Raw genomic sequence first — 23,842 nt, 5'->3', positions numbered from 1 at the left:
ACTGTGTCGTAATAGGTGATTTTAACTACCCGCAGATTGATTGGGTCAATATGTGTTCTGGTCGAGAGAAAGAGATTGAGTTTCTTGATGCTCTCAATGACTGTGCTATGGAGCAGATGGTCTCAGAACCTACCAGGGGTGGGGCGATCCTGGATCTGGTCCTAAGTAATGCCCAAGACTTGGTGAGAGACGTAAAAGTGATTGCGCCGCTTGGGAACAGTGACCATAATGTTATTGATTTCACCATTTGTATAAATAGGGAGTTGCCCAAAAAGACCGCCACAACCACATTTAACTTTAAAAGGGGTAAATTCTCTGAGATGAGGAGGCATGTGAGGAGGAAACTGAAAGGAAAGGTAAATACGGTCAAAACCCTTGGGGAAGCTTGGAGACTATTTAAAACTATAATCCTAGAAGCTCAGATAAAATACATACCACAAGTTAGGAAAGGCACAAACAGGTATAAGAAGAAGCCAGCATGGTTAACAAACAAAGTAATGGAAGCTGTAAAAGGTAAGAAGGACTCCTTTAAGCGGTGGAAAACCAGTCCAAGTGAGATTAATAAAAGGGAACACAGGCAGTGGCAAATCAAATGCAAGACTGTGATCAGGCAGGCAAAAAGGGACTATGAGGAGCATATTGCAAAAAACATAAAGACCAACAATAAAAATTTCTTCAAATATATTAGAAGTAGGAAACCAGCCAGGGAAGCAGTGGGGCCCTTGGATGACCATGGGGTAAAAGGATTACTGAAGGAGGATGGGGAAATGGCTGAGAAGCTGAATGCATTTTTTGCCTCCGTCTTCACCGTGGAAGATGAGAAGTGTTTGCCCGCCCCAGAACCACTAATATTGGAAGGGGTGTTGAAAGACCTGAGTCAGATTGAGGTGACAAAAGAGGAGGTCCTACAACTAATAGACAAACTAAAAACTAATAAGTCACCGGGTCCGGATGGCATACATCCGAGAGTTCTGAAAGAACTCAAAGTTGAACTTGTGGATCTTCTAACAAAAATCTGTAATCTTTCATTGAAATCTGCCTCCGTTCCTGAGGACTGGAAGGTAGCAAATGTCACCCCCATCTTTAAAAAGGGTTCCAGAGGAGATCCGGGAAATTACAGGCCAGTCAGTCTGACTTCAATACCGGGGAAGTTGGTAGAAACCATTATCAAGGACAGAATGAGTAGGCACATTGATGAACACGGGTTATTGAGGAAGACTCAGCATGGGTTCTGCAAGGGAAGATCTTGCCTCACTAACCTGTTACATTTCTTTGAGGGGGTGAACAAACATGTGGACAAAGGAGACCCGATAGATGTTGTTTACCTTGACTTCCAGAAAGCTTTTGATAAAGTTCCTCATCAAAGGCTCCTTAGAAAGCTTGAGAGTCATGGAGTAAAAGGACAGGTCCTCTTGTGGATCAAAAACTGGCTGAGTAATAGGAAGCAGAGAGTGAGTATAAATGGGCAGTCTTCGCAGTGGAGGATGGTAAGCAGTGGGGTGCCGCAGGGCTCGGTACTGGGTCCCATCCTCTTTAACTTGTTCATAAATGATTTAGAGTTGGGAGTGAGCAGTGAAGTGGCCAAATTTGCGGATGACACTAAATTGTTCAGGGTGGTGAGAACCAGAGAGGATTGTGAGGAACTCCAAAGGGATCTGTTGAGGCTGGGTGAGTGGGCGTCAACGTGGCAGATGCGGTTCAATGTGGCCAAGTGCAAAGTAATGCACATTGGGGCCAAGAATCCCAGCTACAAATACAAGTTGATGGGGTGTGAACTGGCAGAGACAGACCAAGAGAGAGATCTTGGGGTCATGGTAGATAATTCACTGAAAATGTCAAGACAGTGTGCGTTTGCAATAAAAAAGGCCAACGCCATGCTGGGAATTATTAGGAAGGGAATTGAAAACAAATCAGCCAGTATCATAATGCCTCTGTATAAATCGATGGTGCGGTCTCATTTGGAGTACTGTGTGCAGTTCTGGTCGCCGCACCTCAAAAAGGATATTATAGCATTGGAGAAAGTTCAGAAAAGGGCAACTAAAATGATTAAAGGGCTGGAACACCTTCCCTATGAAGAAAGGTTGAAACGCTTAGGGCTCTTTAGCTTGGAGAAACGTCGACTGAGGGGTGACATGATAGAAGTTTACAAGATAATGCATGGGATGGAGAAAGTAGAGAAAGAAGTACTTTTCTCCCTTTCTCACAATACAAGAACTCGTGGGCATTCGATGAAATTGCTGAGCAGACAGGTTAAAACGGATAAAAGGAAGTACTTTTTCACCCAAAGGGTGATTAACATGTGGAATTCACTGCCACAGGAGGTGGTGGCGTCCACAAGCATAGCCACCTTCAAGAAGGGGTTAGATAAAAATATGGAGCAGAGGTCCATCAGTGGCTATTAGCCACAGTGTGTGTGTGTGTATATATATATATATATATATATATACACACATACATATATATATATTTGGCCGCTGTGTGACACAGAATGTTGGACTGGATGGGCCATTGGCCTGATCTAACATGGCTTCTCTTATGTTCTTATGTTCTTATGAAATTTCTAAGGTCTAAGGTTGCAGTTCCCAGTATTTTACTTAAGGAAGCATCAATGGAAATCATAAGGCAATTTATGAATGCAGGAAGAGATGTTTCTTTGTATAAAGAATATATGAAATCAGGTGGCCAGAGAAAAAAAATGTAACAAGACCCGTGATTGGATGCTCCTAGCATTTTATCTTTTCTTTTTTTGTTAAAAAAGGTAATAAAAATTGTGCAGATGTTTAACTTCCCCTGGTCTGGTTCTGCAAATTAAACCAACCGCTCTACGTTGTCTATAGCCCTCAATGGAAAAAAGGACAAGCAAACTATGGGCTAATAAGAACACAGAGATGTGTGGCGGTAGTAAAGAGTTAAGGCCCTACCTACCTCATTGAAAAAGCTCAGCTCAAATCTCTGCCCTGCGTGGTTTCTATTAAGACAATGATATTCAGTGGCTAAGAATCTACATGTGGCTCTTTGGTGCTACCTGTGGCTCCCAATGTGGCACCTTACTCATGTTCCAAAAAGGCAATGTCATTGCCCAGTGTGACTTGAAGTTGGCACATGCTTTCATTACAAGTAAGCTGTGATGTTGGCCTCAGTCCAAGGATACCAGTAAAGGATCTGTTATCTCCAGCACCCCACCCTTCTGTGCTCTTATCCCAGCACCATGATAACTTCCAAAAGCAGAACAAGCTGAAAAGAGAAGGGGGGAAAACACACCACGTCAGCCACTCAAGACAAAGCTAGTCAGAATGAGGTGATGTGGGGTTTATTCTCCTTTCTTAAGATTCTCTCTCTTTCTTAAAATCTTTCTCTAATATTGAAGGGTTAACCTCCCCTCCCCCTTTCTTATTTCCTGATTTTTCTGCAAACTTGGGGCTTTTGTCATGTTTGTAGTAATATCTGTCTTGTCTGTTCATGGGTCTAATCTCCAGATTGGCCATGTTAAGAATCAGCTATATTGATAGTAGAAAAATTCTTGCCAGAATGTAAATGTATTTGGGTTAATGGTGAATGGAAGGCTGAGGGCAAGAAAATTACTTCCTTTTTAGTACAGTATTTTTTTTCTTACAATATTCCCATGTAGGGTGACCATAATGTCTGAAGGCCAGCCAGGGACACTGGGGGGGGGGGGGGGCGCGCCGGAAACAGGAAGTGACGTCACTTCCGGTGACGTCACTTCCGGTGATGTCATGCCACCACCGGAAACAGGAAGTGGCATCACTTCCTGTGACATCATTTCCCCCGCGTCACCTGCCGGAAACAGGAAGTGACTTCACAGCACTTCCTGTGACGTCCCCAAAAATCCCCCAAATATCACCGCCGGAAACAATTTTGTTCTCAAATCCTGTATATACTTCATCAGTATATGGGATAAGGCACTTTCTCAACTGTGCTGCATAATGCAGCCTATTTATTTTGTCCTGTTGGCTCTGTTGGCTCTATCTGCGCCACCTTCATCACTTTCGGGGTGTGGATCCCCCAGTGGGGTGGTCTCCCGACTCCCTCCGCTGACTGTTTCTGATAGCCCTGCGCCCCCTCTTTCATTTGATATGTGTCCCGTGCGGGTGCCACCCTCCCGCCGGGAGATGCCGCAAAATGAGCCCCCTTGAGGCTTATGGCGGCAGGGCTCGGGGGAAGCGAGCTAGACTGCTGTTCTTTTGAGGGGTTATAGAGTGTTTCGAGCCCGTCCCTGTGGCATCGGTCCCATCGTTGTGGGACCAAGGGGGCCGGCGCAGCGGCACGCCGAAGCAGCCTGTCACTAATAACACCGGTCAAGATGCAGGACAGGAACCTGGAAGTGACCGACAGGCTGCTTCAGCGTGCCGCTGCGCCGGCCCCCTGGGCCCCACAATGATGGGACCGATGCCACAGGGACAGGCTCGAAACACTCTATAACCCCTCAAAAGAACAGCAGTCTAGCTCGCTTCCCCCGAGCCCTGCCGCCATAAGCCTCAAGGGGGCTCATTTTGCGGCATCTCCCGGCGGGAGGGTGGCACCCGCACGGGACACATATCAAATGAAAGAGGGGGCGCAGGGCTATCAGAAACAGCCGGCGGAGGGAGTCGGGAGACCACTCCACTGGGGGATCCACACCCCGAAAGTGATGAAGGTGGCGCAGATAGAGCCAACAGAGCCAACAGGACAAAATAAATAGGCTGCATTATGCAGCACAGTTGAGAAAGTGCCTTATCCCATATACTGATGAAGTAAATACAGGATCTGAGAACAAAATTGCACTAGAAGACACAAACACAAAGCTCCCTTACACTGAATCAGTGCTTGGGTCCACCAAAGTCAGTATTGTCACATAAGAGAAGCCCTGTTGGATCAGGCCAGTGGCCCCTCCAGTCCAACACTCTGCGTCACATAATAACATAAGAGAAGCCCTGTTGGATCAGGCCAGTGGCCCATCCAGTCCAACACTCTGCATCACATAACAACATAAGAGAAGCCCTGTTGGATCAGGCCAGTGGCCCATCCAGTCCAACACTCTGCGTCACATAACAACATAAGAGAAGCCCTGTTGGATCAGGCCAGTGGCCCATCCAGTCCAACACTCTGCGTCACATAACAACATAAGAGAAGCCCTGTTGGATCAGGCCAGTGGCCCATCCAGTCCAACACTCTGCATCACATAACAACATAAGAGAAGCCCTGTTGGATCAGGCCAGTGGCCCATCCAGTCCAACACTCTGCGTCACATAAGAACATAAGAGAAGCCCTGTTGGATCAGGCCAGTGGCCCATCCAGTCCAACACTCTGCGTCACATAAGAACATAAGAGAAGCCCTGTTGGATCAGGCCAGTGGCCCATCCAGTCCAACACTCTGCATCACATAAGAACATAAGAGAAGCCCTGTTGGATCAGGCCAGTGGCCCATCCAGTCCAACACTCTGCGTCACATAAGAACATAAGAGAAGCCCTGTTGGATCAGGCCAGTGGCCCATCCAGTCCAACACTCTGCATCACACAACAACATAAGGAGGGAGGGAGGGAAGGAAGGAAGGAAGGGAGAAAGGGAGGAAGGGAAGAAGGGAAGAAAGGAAGAAGGGAGGGAGGGAAGGAAGGAAGGAAGGGAGGGAAGGGAGGGAGGAAGGAAGGAAGGGAGGGAAGGAAGGAAGGAAGGAGGGAAGGAAGGAAGGAAGGGGGAGGGAGGGAGGGAAGGAAGGAAGAAAGGAAGGGAGGGAGGAGGGAGGGAAGGAAGGAAGGGAAGGGAGTGAGGGAAGGAAGGAAGAAAGGAAGAAAGGGAGGAGGGAGGGAGGGAGGGAAGGAAGGAAGGAAGGGAAGGGAGTGAGGGAAGGAAGGAAGGAAGGAAGGAAGGAAGGAAGGGAGGGAGGGAGGAGGGAGGGAAGAAAGGAAGGCCGCCCCCCGCCCCCCCCCCGCTTTCGGCCCCCTTACCTTATTCCAGGGCGGCGGATCCAGCGGCGGCGGGGAGTCCTCCGGCGGCGGCCTCGCGACGAGGGAGGGAGGGAGCTGCCGGGGCTGGCCTCTGGAGGCCTCCAGGGACCAGCGCCGGGCCTCTCCGCTACCGGCGCTGGCCTCTGGAGGCCTCCAGGGACCAGCGCCGGCTGCTCCGCGGCTTCCCTGCGGCCTCCGCTGGTCCCTGGAGGCCCTCCAGAGACTCTGGAGGGCCTCCAGGGACCAGCGGAGGCCGCGGGGAAGCCTTCGCTGGCCGGCGCTGGTCCCGGAAGGCCTTCCAGAGGCTCTGGAAGGCCTTCCGGGACCAGCGCCGGGTGCCCCGCGGCTTCCCCGCGGCCTCTGCTGGTCCCTGGAGGCCCTCCAGAGACTCTGGAGGGCCTCCAGGGACCAGCGGAGGCCGCGGGGAAGCCTTCGCTGGCCGGCGCTGGTCCCCGAAGGCCTTCCAGAGGCTCTGGAAGGCCTTCCGGGACCAGCGCCGGGTGCCCCGCGGCTTCCCCGCGGCCTCCGCTGGTCCCTGGAGGCCCTCCAGAGACTCTGGAGGGCCTCCAGGGACCAGCGGAGGCCGCGGGGAAGCCTTCGCTGGCCGGCGCTGGTCCCCGAAGGCCTTCCAGAGGCTCTGGAAGGCCTTCCGGGACCAGCGCCGGGTGCCCCGCGGCTTCCCCGCGGCCTCCGCTGGTCCCTGGAGGCCCTCCAGAGACTCTGGAGGGCCTCCAGGGACCAGCGGAGGCCGCGGGGAAGCCTTCGCTGGCCGGCGCTGGTCCCGGAAGGCCTTCCAGAGCCTCTGGAAGGCCTTCCGGGACCAGCGCCGGGTGCCCCGCGGCTTCCCCGCGGCCTCCGCTGGTCCCTGGAGGCCCTCCAGAGACTCTGGAGGGCCTCCAGGGACCAGCGGAGGCCGCGGGGAAGCCTTCGCTGGCCAGCGCTGGTCCCCGAAGGCCTTCCAGAGGCTCTGGAAGGCCTTCCGGGACCAGCGCCGGGTGCCCCGCGGCTTCCCCACGGCCTCCGCTGGTCCCTGGAGGCCCTCCAGAGACTCTGGAGGGCCTCCAGGGACCAGCGGAGGCCGCGGGGAAGCCTTCGCTGGCCGGCGCTGGTCCCGGAAGGCCTTCCAGATCCTCTGGAAGGCCTTCCGGGACCAGCGCCGGGTGCCCCGCGGCTTCCCCGCGGCCTCCGCTGGTCCCTGGAGGCCCTCCAGAGACTCTGGAGGGCCTCCAGGGACCAGCGGAGGCCGCGGGGAAGCCTTCGCTGGCCGGCGCTGGTCCCCGAAGGCCTTCCAGAGGCTCTGGAAGGCCTTCCGGGACCAGCGCCAGGTGCCCCGCGGCTTCCCCGCGGCCTCCGCTGGTCCCTGGAGGCCCTCCAGAGACTCTGGAGGGCCTCCAGGGACCAGCGGAGGCCGCGGGGAAGCCTTCGCTGGCCGGCGCTGGTCCCCGAAGGCCTTCCAGAGGCTCTGGAAGGCCTTCCGGGACCAGCGCCGGGTGCCCCGCGGCTTCCCCGCGGCCTCCGCTGGTCCCTGGAGGCCCTCCAGAGACTCTGGAGGGCCTCCAGGGACCAGCGGAGGCCGCGGGGAAGCCTTCGCTGGCCGGCGCTGGTCCCCGAAGGCCTTCCAGAGGCTCTGGAAGGCCTTCCGGGACCAGCGCCGGGTGCCCCGCGGCCTCTCCGCGGCCTCCGCTGGTCGCTGGAGGCCCTCCAGAGTCTCTGGAGGGCTTCCAGCGACCAGCGGAGGCCACGGAGAGGCCTCCACCACTGCCGCCGGGCCCCGCGCGCGGGCGGGGAAGGCGGGGAGTGAGGGTGGGAGCGTCCCTGCGCAGGCGCAGGGACGCTCCCTCCCTCACTCCCCGCCTTCCCCGCCCGCGCCCGCGGCCCACCGGCTCCGGGGCTGCCTAAACCGGGACCTTTAATGGTCCCGGTATAGGCAGCCCGGGATCCGGGATTGGGTGGCCAGATCCGGGAATGTCCCGGGAGACCGGGACGGTCTGGCCACCCTATGTCACATTGTACAACCCTCAGGTGCCAAAGGAAAAGTAGAAACCGAAAGCCCAAAATTCAGATAGAGCTCACCACCTCTTTTTATTGTCCATGGGAATGTAGAAATTAATTTAGATGTCTGATAACGCAACTTGAAAAAGCCTATTTTAGAAATTATGGAAAGCTGAACATCACACACTAGTAGTGCCATCCTAAACAGAGTTACACCCTTCTAAGGCAATGGTCTTCAGTGGTCTTAGGAGATTGAAGGTCTGCTTAGTATAGTACTGTAAATCAGTTTCCTTTGCCAATTTCAGTGGCTGGTTTGCTATGAATACCATGAGGAATTCTGCCTCCACAAGGTGTTAATAAGGAAACTGAGGAAAAAATGCTTTGAAGAGTTCACAAAAATGCACAGTAGGATAAAAAGAGCAACCCACTCCTCAGTTATACCACTGTGGGACAAACATACAACTGAGCACAAACCTCCATCACCATTATTTAGTGCTTCAGAACAATTAGGTATCCAGCTTTCAGTTCTAGCAATGTATTCAGAAAACCATCCAAGTCATCCGTATGGAGATAAAACAGCATCAAGCTGCTTGAGTTCCTGAGTGGTTGGCACAGTTACAAACCTGCTTGCATTCTTCCCAGGCACAGTCCCCATCCCCACTATGTAAAATATATAAATGTTTTATACATACACACACACATAAATATATATCCACCTGAGATGCAATTCATTGGCAGAAGGTCTGCTTTTCTTGGGAGCGAGACACAAACAGAAGCAGAATCCAGGGACGGCTGACAAAATTCTCTGTGTGATTATTTCCGCTCTTCTAGCATTGTTCAAATCTGGGCAGATCCTAGCATCATCAAAAATATTCCCCGCCTATTGCCCTCACTTGTCAGATACAAGAATCTAGGTGGAGTCTCAAACAAAAGCTGGCATAAAGACGCAGGTATAACTTTCCAATGGAGCTTCCTTTTCCCCATAAGGTTTGGAAGTCTTCCAACATTATTTTAAAACTACTGCCAGTGTTAGCCAACTGGAAGCAAGGAAGTGAGAGAAGACTGAATCTCTCTTGTCTCTACCATAGATCTTTCTTTTGTTTTCCTACCACAATTCAATCTCATTGCCCCTAATTTTGGCTTCTGTCACTTTCATTCCACACTAAAAGAAAACTCCTTTTAGAGTTGTGTTTCGCTAGAACCTCCCCTTAGACCTATTTGTTTTCATTCCATCTGACACAAAGAACTCCCTTGATTTTTATATTATTATTGTGGTTGTTGCCTTTTAAGCTCTTTGTGACTAGAGATCCATATTTCTGAAATACATCTCCTGGAAAAACCCAAAGTGACATCAGTCATCTCTTGGAATCACTGATAATTCTGGTAATTTCTATAACTGTGATGTCACTTCCAAGTTTTCCCCGGAAGTGTTGTCACACCATTACTGACATGCTTCCATTGCCCTTCAAGCCTCCTGCTGGTTGCCAACCAGGCCTGGCAGTCCTAATTCCTTTATCAACAAAATAACTTTATCTCCTGCCATATTAACATCCCTCTAAGTAACATAAGTATAATAAAAAACTGGTACAAATCTTAAGTATATATGGACAAAATTTCAGCCAGCATTATAGCTTAATTTTTTCCTCTAGATTCCCTGAATTCTCTGAATGAAAGAGGCTAAATTCCACCCTGGGCCTATTCTTCCACAATGATGATGCCTTGGCCCAGATCATTCCACACCACTTGTAATCCAGTAGCATATCTTTTTTTCCTCCTTTCTCTCTCTTCATGGCCTTTTCTTTTCCTCCATCTCTCACATTAATTTGTTCTCAGCCACAGGGTTGCCAGGACCAACTTAGGAAATATCTGGGGACTTTGGGGATGGACTCTGGAGACTTTGGGGGTGGGGCTTGGAGACCTTCCCATTCCCTAAAATAAACAAACAGATAAAAACACAGCAGTGCAATTCCTCAGAATACAGTCCTCATGTCCTTCTCTTCTTTTTTTGTTTTCAAAGGGTATCCCAGCAGCTGCACTTCTACTAAATGAAAGTGAACACACACACACTTTTGTGATCTCACTAGAGCAATGGTAAATCACTTTATTCATGGGAGTTGCTGAATGTAACAGTCTGCTATATTTCAACCAACTTTTTCAGACTAACAAAGGAAAACAAAAGTAAGGACGACAAAGGTCTAGGGAGTGGAGTTTCCCCCATCTCATATGCAGGTTCTAGTTAACTCCTTACTATCATTTTACTATAGAAACAACTTCTGAAATGAATGCAAAACAAACAGAGGGATTGTGCTTTCTTCCTCTCTCACACATTCACCAGTAAGAGCCACATGGCTCTGCCTGATCACCTCTCCCCATGCAGCTTTTGCATCCTGCTGAGATTTAAAAGCACACACACATTCCAAAACACAGTTTGCAAGCTTCTTCTAAATTTGCCAAGATCTAAATGCATATCATGGCTGTTGGGACATGGGGCAGTCTGCAAAACCAGACCTGGGGGCTGGCAAGCCAGCTCAGCCAAGGTTCTCTTGTGTTCCCAGCTGTCTCACCCTTTCTCCCTTGTTCATTCAAAGCCCTTCTCTCAAGTGATTCTCTCTTTTGGTCACCTACTCCCTCTCCCTTCTCTGTTCACTCCAGAGCTTTATGCCATATCTCTCCCCACCTTCACCTCCTAACTTCGCTCAGCTAAGCCTCAAAAGTCCCATTCTGCACTCTTTTCTTTTTATATCTGCTTCTTCCATACAATGTTTGGCTTGGAACCTCCCAACATTCTGTAATTGGTCCAGCCCGTATGGTAGCCATTTTGTTTTCAAAATACTAAAACTAACTAAAGGTTCAAGAAGGTTGGGAACTCCTGTCTTAGAACATCACTCATTGACATTCCTATTAAGAAGAGCTAAGGGAAAGTCACAGACTATGGAAATTAAGCACAACTGTTCTGAGGGAAGCATATGACAATTTACTGCTTGGGGACAACCCTTCCATAGGACCACTGGCTGGGAGGTGACTCACCAAGGAAGTAGGGGATGAAGAGGCATCAAAGAATGAAAAACTATTTCAGACAGAGCCTCCAAAAGGCATTACAGAGAAGCAGAAAGTGGGGCAGACTTTCCCTTTTATTGTAAACAATTAGCCATCTCTTTGCCTACAGCTCTAGAATATTTATATAAATTAAGCCTAGACCTTCTCTTTAACTACAAGCAGTAACAGCAACATGTGCCCAGTTGTCATGAATAATAAAATTATGTGGTATGATCTGTCATGACTCAGCATTCTTATGTTCTAAAGACATGTCATGTTGACTGACTAGTTTGTAATTATTTGGGGAAAGGCTGGGAACTTTAAGAGACTGACTGTCTACCTCCAGGCACTCTGCATTATTGTTTCTATTATTCATTTTAAAAGTACTTTCAGTGTTCCAAACACTTCATAAATCTTAACCTCATTAACAACCTGATTCTATGCAGAAGAAGGTGTGCCTAAGTTCACAGATACGACTTAGGCATGAAGAACTCAGCATGGTACTGGCTTTCTTACAACAATCCTGCAAGGCAGGCCATTAGTGATTATTTTTGTAGGAAAGGGATCAAAACTGCGAGTGTACTATTTATCCCAGGACTGCACACAGCAAGTTTAAGCCAAGTTTTGGATCTGGCTAAGTTCATAAATATTTCTACTGTTGACCGAAGAAAGCCTTCCCAGAATAAATAGGTCGTATTTTTCACCTCTCCTTAAAACAGCAATTCCCAAAGAAAGTGCTAGAGAGAACTAGGGCATCTCAAGACCAGCAGAATTGTCAAAATATCTAAATTCTCAACAAGGTCCCATGCATGGATACTTAAATCTAGAGACTGAGGCCATGGACAAACCTGATAAAAGATTCCAGTTTGCAGACAAATCTAAACAAAAGCAAAAAAAATACACTAGGGGGCTTAACTTCCCAATAATAGAAGCTGCCCCTGTAGTTGAAGAAACAAATGCCCTCAGTGGCCATTGATGGGCAGCCACATCAGTACTGCCAAAAGTCAAGCCTTGACAGGGCCCTATGCAGGGCTGTTGGACTTTTGAGGGAGGACTCACTGGGGCCAGGACTAGCAGCAATCATCAGGCAACTTGTAACGTACTGAGACAGGAGACGTTGGTAGGGCAACATGCTTTAATGGAGGCACGTTACAAGAAGAAGGAACACGCGGGCCGGGTCCCACTTATGTACAATCCCCGGTCCAGCCTTCTGGACAGGTCAGCCCAATCCTGACCTGTTAAACTTCCCGCCACAGCTGGTGATTGGCGGGGGCTCTTGCGCCCTGTGCTGGGCGCCTGGGACAGCCCAGTCGCCTCTGCGCATGGGTGCGTATAGCTTGGTTGTGTGCTATTGCGTTGTTCCGGTGTATCGTTGTGATGATACACTACACCCCTCCCCCCTAGTTATTGTACATAGTCCCTGAGATATGCGGGAGGTCAGCGCTCCCTGGTTGACCGCCTTAAGTTGTCCTGGAAAGGCGCAGCTTCAGCTGCTGGCGCTTCTGTGGGCAGTGGTGCGGCCGGAGGCGGCTGGTCTGGCTCCGCGGGTCTTTCGAGCTCCGCCGGCCCCGGCGCTTCGTGCGTCAGTAGACTGGGCGTTGGGGCCACGTCCTCTGGCCGGCCCCTGGTTGGCTCTTCCCCGGGTCTTGCTTCATCTGTGTCCGCCGGCTCTTCCGGAAGCGTGCGGCGGCGTAGCTGGTCTATGTGCCGCCGTACGACCTGGCCCCCCTCGGCTGATACATCATAGTGGCGGGACCCTGTTACCCGCAGCACATGGCCCGCCACCCATTCGGGGCCCCTAGCATAGTTCCGGGCGTATACCGGGTCGCCCGCAAAGAAACCCCTGGTGGCGTCCCGGACCTCGGGGTTCCCCCGAATGTCTGAAGCCCTGTCGGGGTGTAGCCTGTCAAGTCGGGTTATGAGCTTCCGCCCCATGAGGAGTTCCGCCGGGCTTACCCCCGTGACAGGGTTGGGAATCACTCGGTTATCGAACAGGAAGGCCGCTAGTCGATGTTCCCAATCCCCCTGTATGATTCGGCTAAGGGCTTCTTTTGTGGTGCGCACCATGCGCTCTGCCTGTCCGTTGGTGGCCGGATGGAACGGGGCGGACCTTATGTGTTTGATCAGGTACCTCTGGAGGAACGCCTGGAATTCTCCAGAGGAGAAGGCCGCTCCGTTATCCGAGACAATGGTGTTGGGGATGCCGTGTGTGCATAATGCCCTGCGCAGTGCTCGGATTGCGGAGGCGGAAGATGTGGACGCTACGGGAAAGACCTCCAGCCATTTGGTGTAGGCGTCCACCATGATCAGGAAGGTCTGCCCCTGGAATGGCCCCGCGAAGTCGAGCTAGAGCCTCGACCACGGCTTCCTGGTGGACTCCCACCGTGTGGCGGGGGCGCTGGGAGGTTCGGGGCGTGACTCCTGATACGCCTGGCACCTCCGGACCCAGTTCTCGATCTCCGCATCCATCCCCGGCCACCAGACGTAGCTCCTGGCTAAGGCCTTCATTCTGACCATGCCGGGGTGGGTCTCATGTAGAGACTCCAGAACACGCTTTTGTAGCGGGGGCGGGACCACCACCCTGCTTCCCCATAAGAGGCACCCTTTGTGGGCTGCTAGTTCCTCCCTCCTGGTTTTATATGGTTTGAATTCTTTCCCCATGTTCCCTTCTGGCCAGCCCCTCACCACCCAGTCGAGCACCCGTGCCAGAGTCTTGTGTTTCTTAGTGGCCTTGGCGACCTCCATGGCATGGAGGGGCTGCTCCGGGAGGCTCTCAACAAGCATGACATGGTGTGTGGGGGCAGGGTCCGGGCCCACTTCGGGTAGCGGCAAGCGGCTGAGCGCGTCCGCGTGGCCCATTGTCTTGCCTGCTCGGTGGACCAGTGTGTACGTGTACGAATTCAGGAACTGGTTCCACCTCAGTACCCGCTGGGACAGTATTTTGGGAGTTTGACGGTCCGGCGCTAGCAGACCCAAGAGCGGCTTGTGGTCAGTGGCGATCGTGAACCTCCGCCCATAAAAGTAATCATTGAACTTATGTACCCCCGCTACGATGGCTAGGGCTTCTTTATCAATTTGAGCGTAATTGCGCTCTGCCGGCGCTAGCGTGCGGGAGTAATAGGCTACTGGCACCTCCCTCCCGTCCGGGAGTTGGTGCCCCAGGACCGCGCCCACCCCATATGGCGATGCGTCGCAAGCCAGTATGACCGGAAGGCGCTCATCAAAGTGGTGGAGCACCGCGTTTGAGATCAACGTGTCTTTAACTGCCTGGAACGCGGCGGCTTGGCGTTCGCCCCATACCCAAGGGGCATGTTTGTCCAAAAGCCGGTGCAGTGGTTCGGCAATGGCTGCCTTGTGCGGGAGGAACGTGTGATAAAAATTTAACAATCCCAAGAAACTTTGGAGTTCTGCTTTGCAAGTGGGGGCCGGGGCCTGCACAATGGCTCATGTCTTCTCTTCCGTCGGGTGGATTCCCGCAGCGTCCACTGCGAACCCTAGGAACTCCACCCGCGGAACTCCCAGTAAGCACTTTTCCCGCTTGACTTTGAGCCCCGCAGACTGGAACCGGCGGAGCACTTCTCTGAGGCGGTTGTTGAATTCTTCGGGGTCCGGAGCGGCGATCAGAACATCGTCGAAAAACGGTTGGACTCCGGGGATCCCTTTAAGAAGAGCATCCATTATGCTTTGGAAGATCCCTGGAGCCACGCTGACCCCGAATTGGAGCCTCCGCACCCTGAAAGCCCCCCTGTGTGTGACAATGGTTTGGGCCTCCGCCGTTTTTTCATCTACTGGGAGCTGCTGGTAGGCCTGTGCCAGGTCCAGCTTCCCGAAGATCTTTGACCCTGCTAGGGCTGCCAGGACGTGGCTCACCACCGGTACTGGGTACGGATTGTCTTGAAGTGCCCTCTTTATGGTGCACTTATAGTCAGCACAGATCCGCACCTCCCCGTTAGGCTTGACCGGTGTGACTATTGGGGTCTCCCACGTGGCGTAGTCTACTGGCTCCAGTACCCCTTGGGCCGTTAGCCGGTCCAGTTCCGCCTCTATCTTGGGCTTGAGGGCGAATGGAACCCTTCTAGCCTTGAGCCTGATTGGTCAGACTGTTGGGTCCAGCGGTAGGGAGATGGCCGGCCCTTTGTAGCTCCCCAGGGACCCGTCGAACACGTTGGGGAACTCGCGGCATACCTCCCCGAACCCTCTGGAGGATAGGATTTGCCCCACCCCTTCCAGCCGTATTCCTAGGGGTTTGAACCACGCCAGTCCCAGCAGGGTGGTAAGCTGGCGCTTGACCACCAGGATGTCCAACGGCCCCTTAAAAGACCCCCGCTCAACATTTACCTGGGCCCACCCCGCGATCTGAACCGGGTTCTTCTGAAAGTCTCTTAGGACGAAGTCCGCCGGTCTTGTCTGGAACCGCTCCCCGGGACACAGATTCCTCAGGGTCTCCTCCGATATAATTGAAATGGAGGAGCCCAAGTCCACCTCCATCTGGCATGGGGCTCCCTCTATCAGGACCGCCATTTTAATTTTGTTAGGGTCGCTCAGGGGCAAGTTCAGTACCTGCAAGGTCGTGGAGGCTGTGGAGTGGAACTCTGCCGACTCTTGGTGGGTGGCCGGCCTCTGACGGCCAGGCCTGGTCCGGCAGGCCCTCGCGATGTGGCCGGTCTTCCTGCAGCTCCGGCAGTCCCAGGTCCGGTACTGGCAGTCTCTTCTGTCGTGGGGGTCGCCGCAGCTGGCGCACTTGGTGGTGGGAAGCCTCTCCGACGCTGGGGATCGTTCGGGCGCTCGGGGGCGCTGGGGTGCTCGGTTGGGTGGCCCGGCTGGGCGGCGCAGCTGGTAGGCTTCTCCCTCTTCCGGGCGGTCATGGTCCAGCTCCTCGTGGTGGACGGCGTCGGTCCGGGCCTTGGGAAAAGTCCTCGCGGTCCTCTCGAACGCCACGGCCTCACTGAAGGCGTTCTGGAGGGTGAGCTCTTCCTTGGCGAAGAGCTTCTGCTGGAGCCTCTCGTCGCAGAGGCCCCATGTGAAGTGATCGGCCAGGGTCTCCTCTAGCTGAGGAAAGTTGCAGTTCCCTGCGATCCTGCGTAGGGCTGCCAAGTAGTCGGCAGCCGATTCCCCTGCAGCCTGGTCCCTTCTGTGGAAAAGGAACCGGCGGGCCACCCGTGAAGGCTGTGGCAAGAAATGGCCAGTGAGGAGTCTGGTGATGTCCGCGTAGGACTTCTCCGTGAGGCGGGCGGGGGCCGAGAGACCCTTGGCGATCTCGAAGGTGGCCGCCCCGCAGACGCTCAGGAGAACGTCCCGTTTCATGCTGTCCTCGGTGATCTTGTTGGCCCTCAGGTAGCATTTTACCCACTCCGAGTAGGACTCCCAGGCCTCGGGATTCGCGGGGTTGAATGGCTCGATGTGACCGGTGGTTCCACTCTGTTGAACCATGCTGATGGCGGCGGCGGTCGTGGCCTGTGGGTTGCCCTGTCTCCTATGTAGCCGACGTGGCTAAAATCCCACCTTCGTCGCCACTGTAACGTACTGAGACAGGAGACGTTGGTAGGGCAACATGCTTTAATGGAGGCACGTTACAAGAAGAAGGAACACGCGGGCCGGGTCCCGCTTATGTACAATCCCCGGTCCAGCCTTCTGGACAGGTCAGCCCAATCCTGACCTGTTAAACTTCCCGCCACAGCTGGTGATTGGCGGGGGCTCTCGCGCCCTGTGCTGGGTGCCTGGGACAGCCCAGTCGCCTCTGCGCATGGGTGCGTATAGCTTGGTTGTGTGCTATTGCGTTGTTCCGGTGTATCGTTGTGACGATACACTACACAACTTGAGATCATTCAACTTGCAAGACTTACCTAGGTCAACCTGCTTCCTACTGTTCAGCAGCAGCAACCCCACTAAAGCCAGTGTGGTACCAAAATTAAAATTTTTAGGTTAGGGTCTGGGACACCCAAGTTCAAATCAGCACGTTCCACAGAGCTCAAGGATAACCTTGGGCCAATGGCACATGCTCAGCCTAACTCACCTCACAGCATCATTCTGAGGATAAAATGGAGGGGATGAGAAGGATATAAGCTGTTTTAGGGTCCTAGCTGAGGGAAAAGGTGGTGTATAAATGAAGTAAATATAGCTATAGATAGCTGTGAATGGGAGGTAGAAAAAAGCCAGGTTGATTGGTGGGTCGAAAGAAGAAGATGATATTGGATTTATATCCTGCCCTATATTCTGCATCTCAGAGTCTCAGAGCAGTCACAATCTCCTTTACCTTCCCCCCCCACACACAACAGTGAGGTAGGTGTGGCTGAGAGTGCTCTTGCAACAGCTGTCCTTCCAAGCTATGAGAGCTGTCCTATGAGAGCTATGGCTGACCCATGGCCATTGCAGAACTGCAAGTGGAGGAGTGGGGAATCAAGCCCAGTTCTCCCAGATAAGAGTCTGCGCACTTAACCACTACACCAAAGGGTAGAAGGAAACAAGGAAAGGGAAGAGGATATGGGAACTGTCAGGAAGAGTGTATTTGCATGAGGAGGGGGATATAGGGGAAGTAAGGTGCCCCACCCCAAGTTCTTGTAGGTTCCCCACCAACTAGGTTGGCACTGTAACTGGGCCAGACTCCCAGGCAGAAGCTGTCAGAGGAGGGAAGGAGGGAAAGCTGAAGACTGGGGGGGGGGGGGGCAGATAAAGGTAGGCCAGCTGGAGGGTAGGAGGAAAGAAGGAAAAAGGGAAAGGCTATAGGGGTTTTCAGGGAAGGAAAATGTAAAATGGTGGGGGAGGGAAAATGAGGTGGTCCTGCAAGACCTTCCAGTTCTTCTGCTTGTAATTCTGTATTTGTATTTGTTTTAAGCATACTTGTTTGCATATTTTAATACACATTATGGCTTAGACTAACAGGAAAAGGAATAAAAGCAGTTATATTGAGAAGGAAGTGCTCTCTTTTTGCAAAACCAAGGGCTGGTACTGCAACAATTGCTGTACTATTATTGCAAGGCTTCAAACAGAATGCAAGTGGAAAAGATGTGAACACTAAAACATCAACATAAAAAAATGATTGGTTTTAGGCTGTTGAGCTCATATTTCAGGTCAATATTGTTACTTGAAAAATAATCTGTTGTTCTTATTTTATTCATTCATTCATTCCTTGTTTTTGTCCCCAGTGGGGAGGGATTCAGAGAAGCTTACAACATCATTTTCCCCATCCTCCATTTTATCCTCAGAACAAAAGTACTGAGACAGAGTAACTGGACAAAGGTTTGCCAGCAAGCTCCGATGGCAGTAGGGTCTTCCAGATTCTACTCAGACACTCTAATCTTACACCATACTGGCCCTTTACAATGCAGTTTTATTTCACTTCATTATATTTAGATACTGCCTGCTTTTTATCATGGAATTCAAAATGGTACAAATAGGGTTCCTATATGTTCCAAATGTATTCCACAAACCAGAAACAAACATGCTTAAATTCAGTATAGTTGCTACATCATATGCCTTCCACCTTGCCCTGGGAGTCTGCTAAACTGGAAACATCATATTGATATTAAATTTAGGAACCCATTGGGAAAACACACATGCATGCTATTATCATTATATCTAATTCAGATCTGGGCAACAGAGTGTTGATCAAAAAATCTACCCAACAGGGTCAGGGATAGACAAAGGGCATTGTTCTGCAAACCTGGGGAAAGCCCCATATTTGCAGGAAAATATGAAATGGAAAAAAAGGAGGGATATACAAGAAACCAGAACCATAGATGCTATGTCTGTTGCTTTACACAAAGAATGTCACTGAGATCTTGCAAAGACTATGTTGTGAAATCTTGGTGGCCATTTCGAGATTTGAAAAACAACCCTAACCAACATTGCTGAGGATTCCAAGCCTTGGTTAGTGCTGGGAGGGCAAAGAGACACAGACTAGAAAAGGTAAAATATAGGATGGAGAAAAGGGGGGGGATGAATAAAGGGGGAGAAAAAGCAAACAGGAAAAACTGAAGATGGGCAAGGGTAGCAGAGAAAGATGGGGAGGTGAACAAGGAAGCCAGCAGAGAAAGAAACAGAGAAAAGTAGGTAGGTAGATAAGTAGGTAGGTATGTGGGTGAAAGAAAAAGAAATGGAGATGCTGCAGGCACTGCCGGGGGTGGGGAAGAAGGAGGAATAGAGGTAATATGGACATTAGATTCTCCTGTGAGTCTCTGTTGGTCTTAGGGTTGCCAATCCCCAGGTGGGGGCAGGGGATACCCTGGTTTGGAGGCCCTCCCCCCACTTCAAGGTCATCAGAAAGCGGGGGGGGGGAAATATCCACTGGGCACTCCATTATACCCTATGGAGACCGATTCCCATAGAGTATAATGGAGAATTGATCTAAAAGTGTCTGGGGACCTGGGGGGGGGGGGGGTTGAGGTAGAGGCATCAAATTTGCAGCATAGCATCTGATGCCTCTCTTCAAAACACCCTCCAAGTTTCAAAACCACTGGACCAGGGGATCCAAATCTATGAGCCCCCCCCCAAAGGTGACCCTATCCTTCAATATTTCCAATGGAGGGAAGGCATTTAAAAGGTGTGTGGTCCCATGTGATGGCCGGAACTCCCTTCAGAGTTCAATTATGCTTGCCACAACCTTGCTCCTGACTCCACCCCCAAAGTCCCCAGATATTTATTGAATTGGATGTTGCAACTCTAGTTGGTCTTTTATTTGTGTGTATATGTAGGAAGAGAGGTTGCCTTCAGTTTGAAGCCAGAAAAAACATGTGTACATATATCAAAACTTAGTGAAAATACATCTTTAAAGATACACAGCACACTTTCAAAGCAACTAATTAACTTGCATAAATAGGGAAAGCACTGCTTAAGGCATGAAGCTCAATCTCAACAAAGCAACGCATGAAGGAACCAATGGGTAAGTAGTCTGTAGGACAGTCACAACAAATAGAGCAGAATAAAATCAGCCCTCCTCCCAGGTTTAGCCTTCTTCCAATTTAACACTGCTCCAGGCAGCATAGCAAAAAAGCAAACACGGAGAGAACTTATTTAAATAAATAAGTATAAACTGCCAGTATGCTGGGAGGCTCTGTCTGAGCAGCCCACACTTCACATAACAAACACAACTGGTGCTTGCAAACCAGTGTTCTTTTTCTGCAAATAAGTAAAGCAAGAATTATCTGTCTGTCTGCCTGTCTATCGACACACAGACAACACTTTTGTATCCTTGTGGGAACTGCCTTCATCAAGTTTCCCAAATGCTTGCACACAAACACTGAAAGATTTCTGCGTGTCATCCACGCTGTACTGATTTCTTACAAGTAAAAGTTTTATCACATTCACCCAAAGAGTGTCTCTCAGAATGAAGCATACAGATTGCTTGTAAAGCGTGGATCCAACCTGCCCAACCTTCTTCCACAAGAAAAGAGCCTGATGCCTTTAACAGAGACCAGATTTCAACCTAAAGTCTCGTCACTTGGTTTTCTGCTCACGGTTATTACCAAGCATATGGTTCACAAACAGAAAGCTTTGGCTGTAACAATACAGAGAGTTTTCTAATTAAAGAGGTCAGTTAACTTAGTACTGTTTGATGATGTCTGACATGCAGTGAAGACATTTTCCAGAACAGTCTGTATAAAGGAACATGGCAGAATGATCCACAAGTAGTTGAATAACTGTAACATGCTGTCTGTTGGGCTGCCCTTGAAGACAATCTGGAAACAGTTTGATTACACAGCAGCTTGCTTGATTATAGTCAGAGGCTAGCCGATGAGAACATATCTTGCCTATCCCCAAACCCAATTCAAGGTGCTGCTTTAAAGCCCATAATGGCCTAAAGGCAACATATCTAAAGGACTGTCTCCTCTCATGTATCGCTGTATACAACTGCTGTCCTTCAGATGCCACCTACTGGCTGGTTGCTCCCCCACTGAAGGGGCTGTTCTCCACTAGCCTGGCATTTCCATTGTAGGTCCCACTTTGTGGCATGGGGGGAGAGGTCTCTGAGAAGTGAGAAGGGAGCTGACTTCAAAAATTTCCAGGAGGCGCTGCAAACCGATTTTATATGCTACATCTTTTGAAGGGACATAGTACAGGCATCTTTTGGGGATTATGTTGGGGTTATAAAACATTGTGTATATTTAAAACTGATGTTTTAAATTGTGATTTCTAAACTGTCCTGAACAACATGGAATGACAGGATTAAAAAATCTTAAATAAATAAAATAAACAGAAGTGCCTACTGAGGTTATGTGTGTGGTCTCTCTGCTCTTTAGTTCTGACTGGACTGGCTGATTTTAATGCTCTGATTTTTTGAACAAGATCCATTAACTGCAAGAGACTTTTGTATAAGGATGGCTAAAAAGAAGGCTGACTAAAAAGCTTAAAATGCAGTTTAGAAGTGCCTTTTGCAGAATGTTTATTTACAATCATTTTTATGTTAATCATTTTGGGCATTAGATTTCCCCACCCCACTCATGAAAAAAATAAATCTAACCATTTATCTCAGTTCAAGTTCAGCAGATATTGAATAGGTCTTAGCCCTTGGCTATATGCCAGTAAAATACAAAGTGGACTTTCTGGGCTCTGCTATTATTTCTCCAGGCACAGGATTCTGTGCCTTTGAGAGATGCATGAGAAACAAATTTTAAAAGGTTTCCACCATATTGTCCAGAGTCAGCACCTCTGCCCCTGGCCTTCTTGCCCAGAAACTTACCATCTCTGGTTGTGTCACGAAGCTCTTCGGCTGCCACAGGAGCTGGGACTACAGAGGACGTGAAAAATTGTGAGCTGGCTGAATGGATGACAGAGACTGAGGGGATGATGAGCCCGGAGGCACTCATCTTGAGTCCATCAGCTCTACCCCACACCAAGTTGGGGGCAGTATTCATGCTGGCCTGAGCCAAGGCAGGGAAGAATGGTTGCTGCAGGAGAAGGTGGGGCCAAATGGCCCCATGGCAAAAGTCCACACTGAAGGCAAAACAGAGGGGAGGAGCCATGAGGAAAGCACCTGACTGGGCACAAGCCAGGGGTACCTAATGAGCTCTTATGAGGGAAGGACAGGATTGGAGGGCTCAGGGGTGTGAGTTCCCCATTGGGTGCTGATTTATGGAAGAGACTCCAGGCTGGCCAAAGAGGATGAGTGTGTGACTCTCAAATGAGTGACTGACTGGAGAGAGAAACTTAACACCCCTCTCCTGCAACATCTGAGGCCATTAGCTGAGCTGACCTGTCAGAAGTCACATCCTGGAAGAGCCTGACCCCCCCCCCCCCCAAGCTAGTATCTACCACTTCTATTGCCTGTGACCTATTCTGGTACTAGCTTATTTTATTTATATTGTTTCATTTATATCCCACTTTTTTACCCACTAGGAACTTAAAGGTTCAGTCTGCCAAAGCTGGTCCTAGAGCCAGAGGGAAATCTTACATCTGTGCAAAGCCCTATCAGTTACCTGAGTGATCTGTTTGTTACAATGTTCAAAGGCATCATTAGGTTGTTACCTGGAAGAAACGGGATGATTCTCTGCTTAGGATCTTTCTGGCCTCCTTCAATAGGGAATTTATCCAGGAGCTCCATCTACAAAAGAAAAAAATATTTTGGGTGAACACAATAAAAAGGTAAAGGTGCAAGCACTAGTCATTTTCGACTCTGGGGTGACACTGCTTTCACAACGTTTTCACGGCAGACTTTTTACGGGGTGGTTTGCCATTGCCTTCCCCAGCCATCTACACTTTCCCCCCCAGAAAGCTGGGTAGTGAACACAATACCCACTCTTTATTTCTCTTCACTAGCATTCTGATCAACAAGATAGGATGTACCTTGGAGTACACTGGCTAACAAATCAAGAAAGAAGCTATGATTAAAGGCAGGTAATTTAAAGGGTGAAAAAGACCTCACTCTGTTGAACTCTAATGAAGATTCCTGAGTGGAATGAGAGAATTAAGTCAAAGCTAGAATAGGACCAAAGTCTGGTATTCCAGCAATTCCCACTTGAACTATCTGTACTTTACAAAACAAATGAATAAATGTTCTGGGTCCACCTACAGACCACCCACCTACAGAAAAATGCTGCCTCATTACAGCTAGAGAGGTTATTTCAATGAAGCATCGTGTGGTTATTGGCAGAGTTCACCTATCTCCCACACATTACTGTACTTCTCCAAGCATCTTAATAGACAGGCACATATGGAGCAAAAGAGTTTGGAAATGTTTTCTGAATATGTTAAAACAAAGAGAAATCTTATGAGTGGAAGGTTGTGTCAACGTTTCTGGAAGACTCCTCCCTTCCTTACTGACCACACACTGCTCCTTTAACCTGGTGTATTATCCTCAAAAATCTGGCACAACAGTCTAAAAATAAGATTAATAAATACCAACTCTTTAAAAACTTAACATTCCTAATCAGCCAGGAGGCGGAAAAACCCCCTCTGTACTCCTCAATAATGAGTCCAAATTAAATTTTTCAGTGGTTGCTTTTATTTTCAGTCATCACAATGACCCAAACACTGAAACTACACAAAAGTTATGAGGTCACAATTTTTTTTTTTTGCAGAAGGCTCTGCTACTGTTTTAGATATATACATTCATGTGGATTCATGTGCCCACTGATGACAGTATAAGATGCATTCTGAGCCCTATAAGAACAGGTTTCCCAGGATGTGGATGAAAATCCTTAGAATGAGAACTGTGAACACTCTATGATTTGAAATGCAAAATCTACTAATTTCTTATACAAAGTAGGTTTTTAGCTGTTATGGCTCTGCACAGTTTCAGGTGGACAGCCATGATGGTCTGCAGTAGAAGAGCAAGGTTTGAGTCCAGTCGTATCTGAAAGAAGAGCAAGAATTTCCAGGGTATAAGCTTTCAAGAGTCACAGCTTGCCTTGTATCTGAAGAAGAGATCTTGAAGTTC

The 23,842-nt window shown here is 49.9% G+C and overlaps 1 protein-coding gene across 3 annotated transcripts in view; it reads right to left on the bottom strand.

Annotated features, from left to right (window-relative positions):
- Nucleotides 1-23,842, bottom strand: part of SH3PXD2A (SH3 and PX domains 2A) — a 378,650-nt gene that overhangs the window by 239,898 nt on the left and 114,910 nt on the right. For all 3 annotated transcript variants that reach the window (XM_060241731.1, XM_060241733.1, XM_060241732.1), the window contains exon 3: nt 22,432-22,507. In XM_060241731.1, the coding sequence (XP_060097714.1) occupies nt 22,432-22,507 (76 nt within the window). The remainder of the gene's footprint in view (nt 1-22,431; nt 22,508-23,842) is intronic.

This window comes from Heteronotia binoei, chromosome 6 (genome assembly GCF_032191835.1).
Source record: "Heteronotia binoei isolate CCM8104 ecotype False Entrance Well chromosome 6, APGP_CSIRO_Hbin_v1, whole genome shotgun sequence".
Taxonomy (NCBI): Eukaryota; Metazoa; Chordata; class Lepidosauria; order Squamata; family Gekkonidae; genus Heteronotia; species Heteronotia binoei.
The sequence above is the reverse complement of the archived record's forward strand: the minus strand, read 5'-3'. Positions and strand labels throughout refer to the sequence as shown.